This window comes from Chamaea fasciata, unplaced genomic scaffold (genome assembly GCF_029207755.1).
Source record: "Chamaea fasciata isolate MVZ Bird 193981 ecotype frontalis unplaced genomic scaffold, bChaFas1.0.hap1 SCAF_1, whole genome shotgun sequence".
In the NCBI taxonomy this organism is placed as follows: domain Eukaryota; kingdom Metazoa; phylum Chordata; class Aves; order Passeriformes; family Sylviidae; genus Chamaea; species Chamaea fasciata.
In genome coordinates this window covers 36,525,231-36,543,926 of record NW_027094086.1, presented here as the reverse complement: position 1 = coordinate 36,543,926, position 18,696 = coordinate 36,525,231, and the positions used below count along the sequence as shown (strand labels likewise).

At 37.6% G+C, this 18,696-nt stretch overlaps 1 protein-coding gene across 2 annotated transcripts in view; it reads left to right on the top strand.

Moving 5' to 3' along the window:
• NKAIN3 (sodium/potassium transporting ATPase interacting 3) overlaps nucleotides 1–15,191 on the top strand; it is a 336,223-nt gene extending 321,032 nt beyond the window's left edge. The window contains exons 6-7 of one of the 2 annotated variants that reach the window (XM_066205146.1): nucleotides 10,412–10,495; nucleotides 14,089–15,191. In XM_066205146.1, the coding sequence (XP_066061243.1) occupies nucleotides 10,412–10,495; nucleotides 14,089–14,102 (98 nt within the window). In that variant the 3' untranslated portion in view covers nucleotides 14,103–15,191. The remainder of the gene's footprint in view (nucleotides 1–10,411; nucleotides 10,496–14,088) is intronic. The other variant, XM_066205155.1, reaches the window with a different exon arrangement.
• The last annotated feature ends 3,505 nt before the right edge of the window (nucleotides 15,192–18,696 follow it).

Here is an 18,696-nt window from a genome sequence, read left to right as displayed (position 1 = left end):
AGCAGCATCTTTCACCAAGAAAAACTGTCAGTTTTGTTTGGAAGAGAGAGGGATAACCACTGATTACTGATAAGATCGAAGCAAGAGAAAGACCCTTGCAAATAAAGTATCACAAGAATTTCTTAGAAGAACCACAGTCACGGAACAAGAGAAGGGAGAAGCTATTAAGTCAGTTGGTCAGAGCATGGTGCTAATTAACACCGAGGTTGTAGGTTTGATTCCTTTATGGGCCATTCACTTAAGAGCTGGACCCAGTGATTCTTGTGGGTGCCTTTGAACTCACAATATTCTGTGTTTAAAATATTGAAACTAATTTAGGTGATGGTTGGTAAACACTTCTTTTTATTCTGTGAAATTCTTACCTCTTCTTTAGTTCTCTTTACTGTGTTTCTGATGTCATCACAACTTCAAGCTTTCATAAAGTAACCTTTCTAAATTCCTCCTATTTTAAACTTTGACTTGTTGTCTATATGTTGTGCTTTTCAGATTTTCTAGTTCTGTTATTTCAACAGGCTGAACTGTTTCAGTATGTAAGATAAGCAAGATTTATAACAACAGGTGTTGTCTTAATAAATCAGGAGATATAGCTGCTATGGTTTTCCAGCTGGGCCAGTTGATCACATAAAATATATTGCCTGTTCCTAGAAAAGCTGTTTTTCAAAAAAGGCTGCATTATATTTATTTCATTTAGTCTGTATTGCTGATGTGCTTTATTAACTCTGTATCATAACAAGCCTTTCTCTTACCAGTGCTCTGTGATTTGGGTCATAGCTGGACTCACTTTAAACTTCATTTAAAATTCTTTTGCCTTGAATCAGTAAATATACAGTTGGTTTTGCTAGCAGAAATTTAATCTCAGTTCATCTGTGTTATTCTCAATATCACAGACTAGATACAGCAAAATTAAGTGATACTGTGTGACTCTCACCATTATATGATGCCTCTTATTCCTTGGCATTGATTTCTACTCATCCTCTTTTCTTTCTTAATCCTGAATGTGTTATTTTGGAGGACTGAAATTTGAGAGTTACAAGTTTCTCAGAAAAGTGTATATTTACTTCATCTTTCTTCAGGGAAAGTTTTTTATGGATGAGGGCAGTATTACATTATCTTTCTTTTTCATTAGCAGATTGATTCACTGATGGCTTCAAAGTGAGTATTAATCCTGTTACAGACTCTACTCCAGACGTTCATCTTTCTCCTAATATGAAATGATACCACTTCCTAACAACGAGAAAACCATTTTCCTAGCCATCATGTTTGCTAACACATGTGATATTTCCTTTTTCACTCACTCCATCATATATGAGAAGACCACTCGTTATTGTAAGCTCCCATTTTATAATACTCTACATTCTCAGATTTCTTTTCAAAGCTGAAAAAGTAGTCATTTTATGGTTTGGGGTGTTAAGAAGCTAATTTGACTTGGTGACAGAGATGGCAATACCAAAAGCAATATTAAGAGATGAGAAAGTTGACTTGAATGTGAAGACAGAGCAGGAAAAAAAGCAATAAAAACATGAGGAGCAATAGATTTCCTCATTTGCAGAGAAACACTCACAGAGACAAATGGGTACTCGTGGATTCACTTGGATGTGATTAAGTAGTAGGCTTAGCAGACATATCCACAATAGCTCTAAAAAATACTGGATGGTCATATATTCTGGGATAGAATGAGGGTACCATAGAAGAGCTTGATAGTGCATTTACTGATGCTGGAAAAGGCTCACATGATACTGATAAACAAAAGATTATTTTGCTGGCTTCTTCATCTTGAGAAACTAAGGCGAGAAGAAACAGAAGATTAGAGCTTATTGACTGGTACTTATTCACAGAGATAAAAAATTAAAAGGAAGATGTAGGGAATCTGGAGGTCACTGAAGGGATTTATCCACTTCTGTTTCCTCCCTGTAGACTTTGATTCAGAGAAGGCACAGTAGGACCACTGGCTTCTGTTGGGAGGGATGTTCTGCTGGGATGAGAGGAGGCTCCATCAGTGCTGGAGGAAACATTCCCTGCTTAGCAGAGGAAAAAAAGGTAGTTTGGATCTAAAGACACTAAAACCCCGGGAGGTTTGTTGTAGAAAACTTTGGGGTCTGCCACCTCAGGAATTGAAGCAGACCACCCCTAAGGGAGGTGTAGCTGTGAGTGCAGTGTAGATGCAGGATGGGGAATGCATACAGTGCCCCACACAAAGGAGCAAATGCCATTTGGTGAAGCAGGATTTCTGCTCAGGATGTCACTCGTAGTCATGAGGGCAGAGGCAGGATGATAAATGAAAAGGAGGATGAGGAAATGGAAATGGCCTCATCTGAAATGGAAAAAATGTTAAATACTGTTAATGGGTTTGATGTCAGAAAGTGGAAAATAGCATCAGCTCAGTATTCTTTTGAAAAAGCTGACACCTGAGCTCTCGGGCTACTGTAAATACAAGTTTTAGCATCCGTAGCAAGTTCGCAATATCAAGTCTTTTGAGGTACAGCTGGTGTACCTCGATCCCAGCAAAGTCAGCTACTAATAAAGGAAGGGCCAGGGAAGAAGTAGACTTCCCTGACTGACAGCAAAAGACATTAGCAGGCAGGCATGTTAAGCAGATTTTGAAGCAAATAAAGAAGAGTTATAAAGGAAAGAAAAATTGCAACATGGGCTGAATGTGACAGAGCTTTCGTCAGCCAGACCTTTGAAGTGTATGTACATGATTTCCTTTATGGAAAACTTCCTAAAAATACCTCAACACAAAACTCATAAAAGGCAGAATTAATTGCATTATAAACTAGCACACTTTTAAAATTGAAAACTCAAAGTTATTGGATCATACAGAAGAGAAATGAGACGCTTATAGGATTTCCTTCATAGTTTTCTGTGTCTATGTAGTTGGAGGACCATTTGAGTCTCAGCCAAGTCTCTGGCTTCTTGATTTCCAGGTATTCTGCTTGACCCCCCCAAGTTCTTTCCGTTGTCTCTAAGGCCTGCCTGGTTTGCTGCTCCCCACTGCAGTCTCTGCTTGAGGAGCAGTTGGGCAGCCCCTTCCCTCTTTGGCTTGTACCACTTGTGCCATGAACACAAACACTCTCCTGAAGGTCCTTGGTTCGCTTCACTTCTTTTTGAGACAAGCAAAGTTACAAACACACGAAGCAAATATCATGTCATAGAGGATAATAGTAGCAAATTTCAGAAGCAAACTTTCATCCCTAGGAAGGTGGGAAGCTGAGAAAATCCAGAATCACTCAGTGATAAGAAGAATCCCTCCAGTCCTGTAACCTAGTTTTTTTAAATAAATTAATGTCCTGTTGTGAATGGATGATGTGAACTTTCGTCAATACATAGAAATCCTTTCCTCCAAATGTCACATATGTTCTAATATGTCATGTATTTGATCTTGCAAATACCTTTCTCTAGGAATTTTATCTTTAATTATTCATTAGGGTTGAACAGGTTCAGCATTAATTTTAAAAACAGGGAACATTCATTTCTCATACTAAAATATCAGTGTCTTGTAGTCAAGGTTAGAAAAAGCAGCTGCGATATTTTTGAATATATAGTAACGAGGTAGTTATAAATACTTAAGTCCTGCCTCAAAAACAAATAATTGGATCATACTGACAAATAACTGAAGTCAAAAGAAATTCTATGGAGACAGAGAAAGACAGGCCAGGAACAGAGCCTCGTGAGACTCAACTGATAGGAAAAAACCTCTAACAACTTGAAAGAACAAAACACCTAACTTTCAGCCTAGCAATGAACTGTAAGTGGAATAGATCAGTTCCAGTCAGTCTGAGCATCTGCATTTTTGAAAGAACACTGTAGCTTATGGCATCAAACTCAGCAATAATATAAAGGCACACTAATACGTAGTGTGTATTCCTGAATCAGAATACCCAAAAAAGATCAAAGCGTAACTTCAAAAAGCAGATTCAGAGCTCTGTCTCTTTTGAAGTCAACTTGGACACATTTATAGTGGAGATCACGTGTCTGGAGGTGTGACTGAAGCTGTAACAGCCTTCTGTACAATAGTCTTGGGACTATTTGGGTTGCCATTTTTGTGGATAGATTGGATGGAGTAGTGGGTAGAACTCAGTGGCTTGGTTCTGTCTCAATATCATGTGAATGTAATTGATAGGTGTAGTTTCTGGACATGTAATGTCTTTTATGCATGGATTATTTTTCCTTTGCAGGCTTAATTTGTACATAGGCAGCATGGTAACTTGAGGGAATCACAGAACATTCTGCACCAAAAGGGAATGGATCAAAAAAGGTGCCAGAAAGGGAAAATAAGTAATTAGTGAAGACTAAATTTTACATCTCTAATTTTATCACTGTATAAAAAATTATCTAGGAAGTTTTAATTAGAATTGTCTACAATTTATTTTGATCATATTCAGAAAGAAAGCTATCCTTCATTGTATTTGAAATCTCAGACTAGAACTAGCAATAGCACCTTTAAATACAAGTCTCAGGAAAAAAAATAGCTTTATTTGTTTGAAATGTTTTTAAATACGACTTCCATATATTAGTATTCTCACTAGGATGTTAGCATTTTCATTAAAATGAGGAACAGAAAAAAATAGGGACCTATAAAGGAAGAAAATGTATCATCAGACATACTTCGTTTGAATTGCATTGCTGAAGAATAACGTAAGTCACAGCTATGCTGAGATGTACAGGATGGTTGATGCCCAAGCTGATAAGTATTTCAAGAGAGTACAGTATAATGTTTTAAAGCAAAATGGAAAACTACTCCTCATAAACTTAAACTTAGAATGTGGGTTGGCAGATAGCACAATGTCAAGAAAAATGAGTGTTTTCTAAAGCCTAAAGAAAACAATTCAACATACCTGCAGTGTAAAGTACATCTTTTTCTGATAGTGAATTAGTGATAGTAAAGTTGTAGTAAATATTGCTTGATAGTAAATATTTTCTACTTGCGTGATGTGTGATAACCATACTTTTCTAGGGAGTTTTACCATGTAGTGGCCAGGAGTTAGGCCACTGGCCACAAGTCATTATGGACTTGAAAATGACTGAAAAATACTTACTTTTAGGGGAAAAAAAACCCAGCAAACACCATAATCAGGCAGCCTGTCACTTAGTTTCAGTAATGGGATAGTATGGCTGTAAATAGCTTTCAAAGGTATGTCACAGTGAAGATTTTTGAAAGATACTTTCACATTTTGAATGACTGGGGAGGTCTGGGTTAGGAAGGTTTGAGCAATTTTCACTTCCTAACATTTTGGATCTTCTTCATACTTCCTTTGTATTACTGGGCAGTCATATCCTTGGAGAAAAAATGATATTGATATCTTGGATGTCACATCACTGGTAAAATGAGGAGAGAGTTCAGTAGTAAAAACTATAGATAAAATTTCTATGCCAGTGCCCTTTCTAAGGCAGCTTCTGAGAGGATCCTTCTTTCAGTGCAGCCCTGTAGAGAACTGTGGTACTTACATGTTACAAGGTAGAGCAGTTCTTAAAATCGTGATCTATCCCACTGGTGAAGACTAAGAAGAAAATCTGGTGCAAATATCTTAATAATTACTGTGGAACATTGAAATTTTCCCCTTCCACCTAACAGTAATAAAAATTTAAGTTAAAGGTTGTCTCTCAGTAATTTTCTACCACTTTGTCCCGTTTTAACCTGATTACCATCTGCCAGTACATTATAGAGACAGAGCAGCAATCAGAGTGCCACAAATGATTACTGATGTCGCCTCTTCTCACTTTCTTAATTGTCCTGCACACATTTTCCCTCCTTTAGTCCTCTATATAAATGAGAAGCTATTCCTATGATCCTGCAATGGAATGTGTGATTCCTCTGCCACATGGCTTGAGACTTAGGTGCTCAGGAATAGTATGGAGAGAGGAAAATGGGAAGTATTGGCTCCAGACAGATAGTTGGGTCAGTCTGGCTTGTGCAATGAAGAGTGTAAGGGCAGTGGATCTCTTGAGGATGGAAGGCAACTGAAAAAGCAGTTTTTTCAAGAAAAAAACACATGCTTATCTGGAAAGTTTGTGTAAGCTACATGTGCAAACATTGAAAAGTCCAAAGTTTGGACTTTATGCATGTAGCACTGACTTATCACCGATCCCCCAGTTTTGTTTCCTGTTCCTAATTGGTTTTGGTTCCTTTTGTGCTAGTTACACCCCCCTCATTGCATACCTTTTCTTAATGAAAGTCATTGCATTGATATATTGCCATTCAATAAAAAAGTCTCAGTACAAGGAGAATACTGCAGTGCAAAATAGTATTTGGAACCCCATAGATTAAGAAAATCTTCTGTACATAAAAATACAAGTTTGAGCACCTGCTACTCTGCCTCTCTTGGAAAGGGGACAGCTGGAGGTGGCAACCATTCGAGCCATCAGCTTTGGAGCTTACTCCCATTTATAAAATGAGGAGGCAAGCATCAATGGCATATAAGGCATTCCAGGCCAAGAGACTGCAGGATTTACTAAGAACTGTGCTATTGCCACATTGCTGCTCGGTTCATACGCTGCACCTCCAGACATGCTTAGAATTTGCCAACTTTGAAAGAGGAAATTAGTAATATACCAATGAACTGACAAGCTCTGGCATCTGTTTGCACAGGGCCTGCCAGCAGGTCAATGGGATATTGCCAGAGAAGCTGAATTCCAGATGAGAGCGTGGAAAAGGAGAAAGGATTTATTTTATTTTTTTTTTCTGAGCTCTGATTCTTTTACGCCAGCTTCAAAGGAAAGCAAATTTTAACTTGCATATGGGTGAATGCACTGGATAAATAGCGGTAAGGCAACCTGAAATGTCATCTGTCTAGAAAAGAATAACCCTCAATTACTGATGACAGTGGATACACTTCCTTCAGCCAGCAGCATGCTGCACTTTTCTCACTCAGGCAGATTACGACAGCCGTTCCTCTGATATGGCCCGTGAACGGGTGAACATCATTTTAATGGGCTGCCCGCGGGGGACAGCCAGCACAGATTTGCACTTCCAAGCACAGCAGGTAGTGAACTCTAAAGGAACATTTCACACTGGCCATTAAGCATCCAGCATGACCACAAAACTGAGGTGACACAAGCAGAGAGCAGCTCCCTGGGAATAGGGATCATGTTTTGCAGCCAGCTGCAGATAAAATAACCATCTTCTGCTGTAACCTGCTATTATCTGTGGGATGCTAAAAAATCCTCTCCCTAGGATTTTAAGTTTCTCCCTGCATGACTGTAGTTAATGACTGGACTACATGGGGTGTTCATTATTTAGTGACTGAATATCCCTACTGCTGTGGTTGTTGTTTTGGTTTGGTTTTTTTTCTAATTTCAAGCATAATATTATAGAACTGTATAGAACGTTGGTTTTTAATTGAGCTTTCTTCCAGGCTTATGCAACTTTCTGAAGCTATTTAATGTAGTCCTGTGAATCTATGGCAGAAATTATTCATAATCCATTAACCAGGCAGAAATAAACAAAAACAATTATTTTATATTGTCCTTAAATCAATATTTTACTCTTGGAGAACCTACATAAATGTTGCTAGTATTTACTTCTGGACAATTAAATAGAGGTATGTATGCATCCAAAAGTTCATTCAGTGTAAAGTCTTAAGATATTTGATGCTTGCTTACACTGAAATGTACATAATAATGTCTTTGCCTCCAATGCAAATAAAAATTCAATTTTCCATGTTTAATGGCCATTTGTGGACTTAGTCTTGTAAGACTACTAATTATAAGGGACCAAGATACCAGGTAAAATCAAAATGAATTTTTAAAACTAGAAGTAACTTATAATTCAAATAATTAATGACAAATCTTCATATTAAAGAGCTATCAGCCATAAAATAGAGTGCATAATGAAAAATGGCACATTCCATTGCCTTGTGTGATGGAACAGCTTCTTGCCTTGAGAATGAGCTTCATATAAATTTTAAGGTGAACTTCAGCTTTAATACTACATAAGATATTATGGATTCCTAAAGAGAAAGCCTCGGCTAAACAGCTCATCTCAACACTTGCTGGATAGTGTTATTAAATATATTCTCCTTGTCAGAACAAAGACATGTCTATGTTGTCAATCATCAATACATCTCAACTTCATTTCTTGTTCAAAAAGATTTGTTGGTAGAAAGGCTAGTTACTTTAAATTCTCTCCCTGCTTACAATTGCAGAAAATGCTTGTGATTGCTGAGAGGAATGACATGTGGTTCTGACGTGGTGAATTGCCTCAAAAACATTCTTTTAGCTCCTTGTGTTAACATGTGCTCAATTAAAAAAAAAAATAAATAAACCCACACACCTCCAGACCATTGGAAAGCTGGGAAAATGAAAGTACATAACCAAAAAGAACAACCAAAACAACAAAAAATCACTGTGGACATGATTTATTCTTAAAAATTATTTAGTAAATATGTAATGTATTAGACATCTAGCATTTAGCTCTGAGATTCCCAGCACATCTTCTCTCAGAAGGAGATCGATCTGTTAAAGCACATCCAGAGGAGGGACACCAAGCAGATTAGAGGGATGGAGGATTATAAGGAAAGGCTGAGAGAATTGGGACTGTTCAGCCTGGAGAAGAGAAGGCTTCAGGGTGACCCCATTGTGACCTTCCAGTACCTGAAGGGAGCCTAAAAGAAAGATGGAGGGGGACTTTTTATGAGAGCATGTAGTGACAGGATGAGGAGGAATGGCTTCAAACTGAGAGTAGGTTTAGATTAGATTTTAGGAAGAAATTCTTTATTGTGAAACTGAGGAGACATTGGAGCAGATTGCCCAGAGAAGTTGGATGCCCCATCCCTGGAAGTGTTCAAGATTAGATGAGTAGCTTGCTCTAGTGGAAGGTGTCCCTTTCTATGGCAGAGGGGTTGGAACTAGATGATCTTTAAGGTCTTTTTCAACCCAAACCTTTCTGTGATTATGTGGTTTGAAAATCAACTTTTACAATAGTTCATCTGCAACTATTTCCTCTGTAAAGATAGGATCCCACTAGTGCAAAGTAAATTTTGATGCATGTTATGGTGCATAGTGACAACATTCTGAAGGGGAGCTGCAATGTGAAAGAAATGCACGAGAAAGAGGAGGTGCAGATAGGCTGGGATAGGCACTGGGGCTGGGCAAGCTCTTCAGCACATTATGTCCTGCTCAGACACTTTTAAGAGAACAGTCTCGGGGAAGAGGTGATGCTGTATGATTGAAGTACGTCAAGTTCAGTTTTGAGCCATTTCTGTACTCAGGAGGAGAAGCAAACTGAAATTAATAGGAGCATTTCCACAGATTTTAGTGGGTATTTCACTAGTCTGTCAGTCTCTAAGCCTCGTTTTCCCATTGCCTCACTCTGGTTAAGCACTCTTTGTTTGTCTACCTAGTGCACACATTGGCTGGGAAAGGACTGCTTTTTCATTTGTTGCTCATACAGCATTTAGCACAATGAGTATAAAAATTCTGCCTTGGACTTTCGTATATATGCCTATGTATAAACAAGTAAAGGAGGGTGCTTTCCATGTGACCAAAGAATCCTCCTGTGAATTTGTTAGCTCTGGACATGTCTGCAAAAGGCCCTTTGAAATCAATAGAATAGTCTTTTCCACAAACTTGCTTTTAAGATTTCTAAGATAGCTTGAAATTGTGGCCTCTTAGAGCTGCTAAAATATTAACAAAATACAAGACTCAGACTAAAATATCTTTTTAAAAAATCATTATCACCATAGAAGGAGCTAAAAACTTCTCAAAAGCACATTATTTCTGACATAGAGAGTAGAAGGATTCTGAAAAGGTGTTCTGACCCCACAAGTTCATCCAGAGAAGATGCTGCTCCTTTTTCATATTTAGTAATTGCTTGCTTACTCTTAACTCAGCTCTCGTGTCTTTGGTTTTTGTTGAGGCTTTTCTACAAGTCCATTGAGCCTGAAGAATTTAGGTGAAATTGGGTTCACAAGCTAAACTCTTTCCATTGCTTAAATTTCTAAACACTTATAAAGGAGTTTAAGGGGAATTATTAAATAAATAATATATATATATATATATATATATATATATATATATACATATATATATATACATATATATATATATATACATATATATATATACTGAGATTTCCCAAAGAGAAACCACTGGTTTACCCCATGGTGGTTTCTCTTTACATGCTCTGCACATCTGTGAACGCTCCTTTTGCACACCTTCTGGCAGGGGTATGTTTGTCTGCTCATCCAGCTGCTGCCTGTCTTTCCAGGCATGGGACTAAATATACCCCAAGGAAGACAGAGCATGGGGCCTTCTGTAAGCAGTTTCCACAGCATCTTTATCTGCTTGGTTTATTTCTTGTATACAAACCTGTGCGTGCACTTACTTTTTTTTTAATAGAATTTGTCCACATTTCTTTTTCAGTTGGCATATTTTCATTTCCATTTGTTCATTTCTGGAACTGTTGTATTTTCAGTTGATTTCATAGGTGGACTTGACACATACTCCTACCGACAGCCCCCCCAGGAACATGTTGAGTTAAAGCCTGTAAAGCCTGTAGGTAAGGTTCTGGTCCCACGGACCACATTAATCCTTCTAACTGAACTGAACTGAAAGCTAACCTTCTCCTAAAATAATTTGGGCATCAGATTACTGATAATTTAATTATATTTTAATTAGAACTTAATTAAAAATTAATCCACATAAAACATTCGAGTAAGGACACTTCGTCATTGATGGCATATGTGCTAAAGCAAGGATTAGGAGATATCACCATGTCTGCCACGTCCTGCCTCATCTTAACGCAAGGAGAGGCTTTCACTGAAGGATGGAATTGCTTTCTTGCTGAATTTTTAGCACAAAAAGAGCTGGTTTATAGCTTCTGCGGCTGCAGAAACCTTAATGAGATTAACCCATTTATAAAAAAGCAGGAGTTTTTACATTTGTCTAGCTACTGGAAGAAAGTTTTGCTGGAAAACTGCTTGTCAGCTTAAAATCTATCTATAGAGTTTCACTGGAAGTTCATTATCTCTTTGTCATCTCTTATTTGTTTGGACCATGAAAATCACATTTTCATAGACTCTTCCTGCTTTGCTACCTAATGAATAAACTTGAATGCATATCTATTCTTCTTATTTGGAAAAAATTAGGATGTGGGGAGACATTACTAGTATATGTATTTCGGCAGAAGCTCATATAACTTCAGGTAGATGATTTTTCAAAGTATTATTGGAAATTCTTTATGGCTGGAACATGTTATGATGTTGCTCTCGGTCTTTAAATTTCCCTTTGGGCCTTTCATGCTTCTTAAATGCAGCATGAAACGCACATACAGCTAATTGACTGAAACTGATTTAATGACTTACACTTTTTTACTTATCACTTAACAGATTTACAGTGGGTTGAAGGTTTTTCCATGTGTGCCATGCTAGGAGTTTTAATTTAAAATGGACGATTGCTAAAAAATTGTTTGGGCTTGGAACCTGACACCTGCACTTCGTGACTTTATTAATTTTTGCAGGTTTTTAAAATGTATCTTATTCATGATGCAGCTTTTAATTTGTAGAAATAAAAAGAGACAAATGTTTATTAAAAATTTATCTAAACATTATAGAATTATGAAGGCCCAAAATTATGATGTATACTAGAACAGGAACAAATAACACATTAGGACAACTAAATGAAATTATGAACCTTCTGAGTTTTGACTAGGTACACACTCTACATTGAAGTCTACATTTTTTAGTGTTATTTCATTAAATGTCTATTTTGCTGCATTTTCTGTCAGAAAGGTGACTGCAAAATGGGAGTTTGAGCCTTCTAAATAAGTTGCTAGAGTATAAAGTTAAATTGATATTCAGGAGCAAGAAGGCCACACCTGCAACATTTGCACCTCTCCATAAAAGATTTTAATCTCTAAACGTGCATTCAGATTAGTTTTAAGCATCAAGTGCATAAATGTTTAGTACTTTCTTAGCAAACTTTGTATAATTAAAGAAGAAAGTAGAATACATATTCATGAATTACAAATACATTCCTGCAAAATATATTCATTTGTTTTGCAGTAGAAAAGTCACAGCATCTGATAATTTGTTCTTTGATAGGAGATTTTTAATAAGTAGCTCAAGGGATTTGGGGGTTGTCGGTGATCTTGCAATACTGGAGAATAAGAGTTATATTTCCATTTCCTATGAATGTGTATCCTTGTACTGCTGGGAGGGTCCTCTCTGGCCTCTATATTGCTTCAAGGAGTATAAAACTGGGACAGAAATTATATTGGGTTTCCTTCTTTATTGATGTTTTGGTTGTACATACTGAGAGATACAGAGGACCTTTGTCTAAGCTGGGAGGGAAATTACTGTCAGTGATCAAAGTCTGTATTAAAAGCTAAATTGCTGGAAATAATTTGGTCAGTGGATTGTGCCAGAACTTTGCAGATGCTTATCTCTCTGCAGCACATTAGCCTTCTTGACTTCTTTTGATAAGTTAATTGCTATCTGTATCAGTCATATACAGTCCGAAAGTTCTTTGTATCTCTAAAATGTGACTTCTGGTGTCCAGGCTGTGCTAAACTCCATTTCTGAGAGTTAGAATTCTCTTAGAACTGAACATGAATAATGCGTGTAAAAATACATTAAACACCTTTATAAATGTTACTTTATAGATGAAAGTTTGGCTATATTTTTCTTTTTCTCATCCCTTTTATTTCCCTTATTTCATTCATAAATTAACTAAACATAGCCCATTGAAAATACAAGGCTCTGTGGTCTCATCCAAACTATTCAGAAGACAGTCTGCTTTTATCAGGTGCTCACATTCAGTATAATGTCTGCTTAGTGCTACCATAATTATTAATGATTAGCAAGACTAAGATTAGTTTTCCTTCTCACCTCTGAGAAGAAGTTAAATTTGAACTTGTTCCCATGGGGAACAATTTTTAATCCAAATATGAATGATCATGGCGTGCCTGTTTGCTCTTTGTTCTGCCTGTAACTGCATTAGGCTATGGCACAAGGAGAAGCAGGATCTTTGCCCTCAGCCATGCAGTCTCAATTAAGATGTGTGTAAGGCAGGAGACACCAGGGGGAGTAGAAAAAGGATCGTGTTCTCTTTGGGACTAAAGCAGATGGACTGTTGTGCCTGCTAGAATCACAGTATCAACAGCCAGGTCGCTCAGTAATATTCAGAAGTGTTTCATGTACTGATATGTGGGAAAGAGAGGAGCATGGTGGCTAGAAGAAAAAAATAAGAGGCTACATTTTGGCTTGCATTATAGGTTATTATTATTAATAATAATTATATAATAATATATGTTAATAAAAATAATATCATAATCATGCTATAATAAGAACAATGTACTAATATAGCAATGAAAATTTTAATTATAATTGTAATAGTGGTAATAATAATTATAAAATAAAATTACTACAGCTTTGAACAACTCTTTCTGGACAGACATTGAATCCCTAATTCCAGTTAAGGATGTCCCTACCCTTTTTAAGAACATTACTAATTTGTGCTTGGGGAACTGATCCATTCTCACTATGAGAAACTGTGCCAGTGGAGAGGTCACCACTCCATGATGCATTTGTGTGATCCTGTCCTGTTTGTATCTTCTCCTGAGACTTTACCCATCTTTTACTTGCTCTGAAAGACCAACATAGATTTTCCAAGATTACACAAGTGAAAATGGCTACAGAGAGTCATATGAGAACACATGGATTCAGCAGGTGTGTCACTGTAGTGAGGACTATAAATAGTGTAAGTCCGGCTCAAATGCTCATGTTTGTAATCAGATCACATCAGAATGTTATAACTGGGTGAATATATGTCTCATGCTGTTGAAATATATTATGCCAAAATGAATCTATTATTGTATGAGCTTCAGATATGCTTTACCAGCTATGGGACTTCTCCCAGATGTTTTTTGGTTTTGTGGTATGCACAGTACAAAGCTACTGCTTTGTACCCAGCCATTCATTCTTGACCATATAGGTGAGTCTCACAGCTGACAAAATTAGTGACCACACAAGATTTTATCTGCTTGTTCATTAGTTATTAGCCTCTCAGCTGGTATGAATTTTCAGCTTACAAATCAGAAGATAAACAACATAGATTTTCATTTGTAAGTAATTCTTATATCCTGCTTTTTAGGTCGAAGTAAGTAATGAACATGGACTCAAGATTTCTGCTGCTATAGCTGAAGAAACAGATTTTAGAAAAAAAGACCAACCTTGTGACTCATCGTTCAGGAAGAAACTCACCACATCTGCTCGTCACAGCATGTGGATTGTTCTTCCCACAGGCTCAGTGTCATTATCAGCGTTGTTATTTCGTAGATCCTTGTAGATGATCTTGAATTTTTAAATAATTTACTTATATGGACACTTGTAAATTGTAAATGGTTTTCTTTTTTAATTTCAATATTTTTACAATGTTTAGTGTTGAGGCATGAAAAAAAAAAAACAACCTGTGAAAACTAGGAGGAGAGTGTGTCTTTCTCAAAAAATCAGTATTTTTTTTGACTGATAGGATCATACTGTGCCTAGTCAAGATTGTGTCAGTAAACTGTAATTTTGACTCCAAAATATGCAGCAAGAGTCAAACCCTAACAGTGTTCAAGAGTTCATTTCAATGCTGTCTTAGAATTCACAATGTTCACTTCCTTGCATTGTTTGAACTGCTGAATGCAGTAGGGATTGATCCATGACTCTTCTTACCCAGATGTTTAAGCACTAATGTACTCACCTAATTATTGCAGTTCATATATGACAACTCCTTTCCTAATCTCTTTTGCCCCAAGTCCATCTCAAGTAGCTGTCTCTGATTTGAAGAGAAGTAGGGCAACTGCTCAATGGATGTCCATCTCTAGGAACCCTTATACCCAGGGCTGTTTAGATGTCTGTGATTTGCACATTTTTAAACTCCTTTCCTCCCCTCTCCCAGGAAGAAGCCAAGCATGAATGTACAGTACAAGGCACCAACTGAAGCCTTAGAAGCCTCTGGGGACTAATTTTTCTCTTAATTTAAAAGTAAACAAGCAAAACTGAAAAATGCGTGTAAAAATTTGTAAAGTTATTTGTAAATACTTCTAGACAAAGAACATGTATGTAACTGTGGTATTTTGTTTTCTATTCTGTCACCACTAGCATAAAGTGATACACAAAGCTATTTTCTCTGGAGAGCTGGCAGTCTTTTTAACAGAACACTTTGTTTCTTTCATCTTAATTACAATATAAAGTGCTGTGTAGATTTGTATGCCCCAGAGAGTCACGTCTCTCTACAGAGCCTATGTGCCTCAACACTGAGCAGGAATATCATGAGGGTTTTGAGTCTGTTTGTGGTTTTGTACTTTTCTCACTTAAACCTTTCATTGGTGGGACAGCCAGGAAGGCTGTTCCTTCTGATATGTGTTTCTCTACCTCGGCACCAGAGGCTGAACAGATGCCCACAAAGTTCCTCCACAGATACCCTAAGAAATCTTCAGCTGATCTAAACAACATTTAACTCCTAAATTTACAATCTTCTATCGTGTATTTTCAAGTCTGAACAGATGAGAGCTGGAACAAAATATGTCTCAATTCTTTCCCTCCTAAAATCTGTGTTATTTACCAATACGAACCTATTGGGGTTGCTAACAAATACAATGGAAGTAGAGTCTAATATTTTCAGGTGACAAGGGTTTTGTGGTACATCCACCTGTTTTCCAGCTAGTTAACTTAAAGACCTCACCGACTTTGGAGAAAACACAACCTGAACTTTGCTTAATCTTCCCTGAAACTAAGTATCATGTAAGTATTAAGACAAAGTGAACAAGAAAGGGCAACTGAAAAAAAACCCCTTCTTTAGTGTTTCTGGGGCTGGATATACCTCAAATAAAAGCCTTCAACAGAACCAAGCGCTGTCCTCAGGAGCAGGTGGGAAGAAGAGGAATGAGTGCTACACCCCGCTTGACAGCACAGGTTCAACACACAGTAGTGACAGGGGTTTGGAAGTGTGTGTTTGATTTTCTGCCATGGCATGTCTGCTGGACCATGTTTTACAGATTTGTCTGAATGTGTCTAAAACTTCTCTTTTTGTAGGTCCTTCAGAACTTGGTACATGTCACAAATATGACACAAAGACAGAACTTGAATTCTCTTCCATTTGAAATACTGATCACTTTTTAGCTAGGGGTCAAAACGCAGTATACCCCAAATACGTTTAAAATCTCAGAATCATTACCAATACAGTGAGTGTGCCATCTGTCTCATTTAACAAACAGAACAATCCTGACTGAGAAGAATTTGTCTTCATTAGAACCAGCGAAAATGCAGAATAAAATGCTAAAGGAAGGTGTCATTCTTTTCTAAACCGAAATACCCAAAATAGTATCAATCAACCTGTACATGTTGGGGCAAAAAAAAAATTCTAGAGAATAATAAATGCATGACTATTAATTGCCATGTCCTGGAATATAGTAGGACATATTGGCGAACATTTTTGTGGGAAGCCTTGAGTAGTAGTTCCTTTATTTTTGCCAAGCATACTTTCAGTAAGGTGTTAGGTGAGTTGCCAGATCAGGCGGCCAGATCATACAGATATTATTAGGAAATAAATGTTGACTCTCTAAATAAACTTGGATATTTTTCTTAAGCTTAACTGAACCATGCAATTTCAGGAAATGACTAGGTTTGTACTGCAAAACAGAATTTGCTGACAGTCTTAAAACCTTGGAGATTATCAGTTGCTACAAACTGTTCTGGTGGCATTCATAAGTCATACTGTTAAACTTTAGGGCAGTTGAAGATCTGTCCTTCAAACTTTCAGACTTTTTTTTTCTTTTCCCAAGTTTCTGTTTAATTCCATTTTTTTAGAGAATCAAGTTTGCCACGGTACTTTAACTGACAGTAAAAGTGGGGATGAGACTGCAGAAATATGGCACTACATGTTCACAAAGGACTGAGCCTGGTATCACCAGTTTCTTAATAGAGCAGCTGATGTCTTGAGGATCTGAAAACAAAAACTGTAGCAAGAAATTAACAGATTTTTGCCTTGTGCAGTGACATACCATGATTAAATATTACAATTTGTGGAATTATTGATTGGACTCTTTCATATCCATAGAGATTTTTTACATAAAATTTGAAGTTTTTTGAAATTCAATTTTGGTGTGAAGGAACTCTCTAAAATGAAAGACTTCACACTTAGGATTGGCTGAAGGGTGTTTTTTTAGTGCTCAGATATGATTCTGTAGATTATTTATATTATTATAAGATATATTAACTACTGTAGATAATTTTCAACAGAGTTCTATCAGTTAAATCCATAGGAGTTGATGCCTGTTTTTTTTCCAATAACTGCTTTCAGTAGTGCAGGTGACATTGTCCAGGTCAACCAAGCTGGTGAAGGGTCTGGAGCACAAGTCTTTGAGGAGCAGCTGAGGGAGCTGGGGTTGTTTAGGCTGAAGAAAAGGAGTCTCAGGGGTGATCTTATGACTCTCTACAACTCCCTGAAAGGAGGTTGTAGCCAAATGGGGCTCAACATCTTCTTCCAGGCAGCTAGTGATAGGATGAGAGGATATAGTCTTAAACTGCACCAGGGGTGGTTTAGTTTGGACATTAGGAACAATTTCTTCACAAAAAGGGGGATAAGACATTGGAATGGGCTGCTCAGGGGGGTGATGGAGTCACTATCCCTGGAAGTGTTTGAGGAAGGTCTGGATGTGACACTCAGTGCCCTGGTCTAGTTTACATGGTGGTATTTGGTCACAGGTTGGACTCAATGATCTCAGAGGTCTCTTCCAACCTATTTCATTCTGTGAATCTGTAATTATGACAATGGTATTTACTGTAAATTATTAATGGGAATTTGAAGCTAGGGTTCTGGTTGCTGATTAGCATGAGACAATACTAAATTTTCTTATTTAAAACCTGAGAACACATAGTTGGGTCACTAAAAAGCCTGTAGTTCTGCACACAAAAAAAATGACAGATTTTAAGCCAAACAACTTCAAGTGTAGACTTTCTTTGTTCACTGCTGCCATGCAAGACTCTTTTCCATGTTTGGATCCTGAGTTTCACTTCTTCCTCCAATTGCCCACAGCTTAGGTGTTGCAACACCATTGTCACCTCTGAGCACCATGTTGTCAGATGCAACGTTTGACTGCAATGTGCTTCCTTGCACCCAGCTGCCTGCCTGTCTTTCATGTGGGGATTAGCAGGTTGAAAAAGCCAACCCAGCAATCTATCAACGTCCTTTAACAGACTTTGACAGTGGAAAACAAAAATTGACATCCCAAACTAATTGGCTTACCTCCTTCCATTATCAGCCTCATCTGGTTTAATGATAACAAATTACAACCTGGCAGCTCTTTTAGACAAAATATTTCAGGTTGGGAAAATGTTCCTTCCATGTTAAAGCTTAAACATCAGCAGGATGTTTTCACAAATGAGTTCATCTTTTACCTGCTATTCTGGGCATTTTGACAGAAACCTTCTCCTTAGTGCCCAACACAGTGATGGGGTTGTGTTGTCACATGCCACAATAGCAGTTTTACAGCAGGGTGTACAGGTGCATCCTGAGGTCATGTCAGATGGGTTAGGGTTGCGTAAGGTGGACGGTGCCCTCATAAATGCAGCCCTAAAGAAGTGTCTCTCTCCTGACTCTGCCCAGGCAGCTGACTATCCCTGCAACTGTAACTGGGGATCAGCCCAAAAGACTCATTAGTTTGCAGAGGCTTTGTGAGCAAACTAGTACATGTGTTATAGATAATCAGGGAAT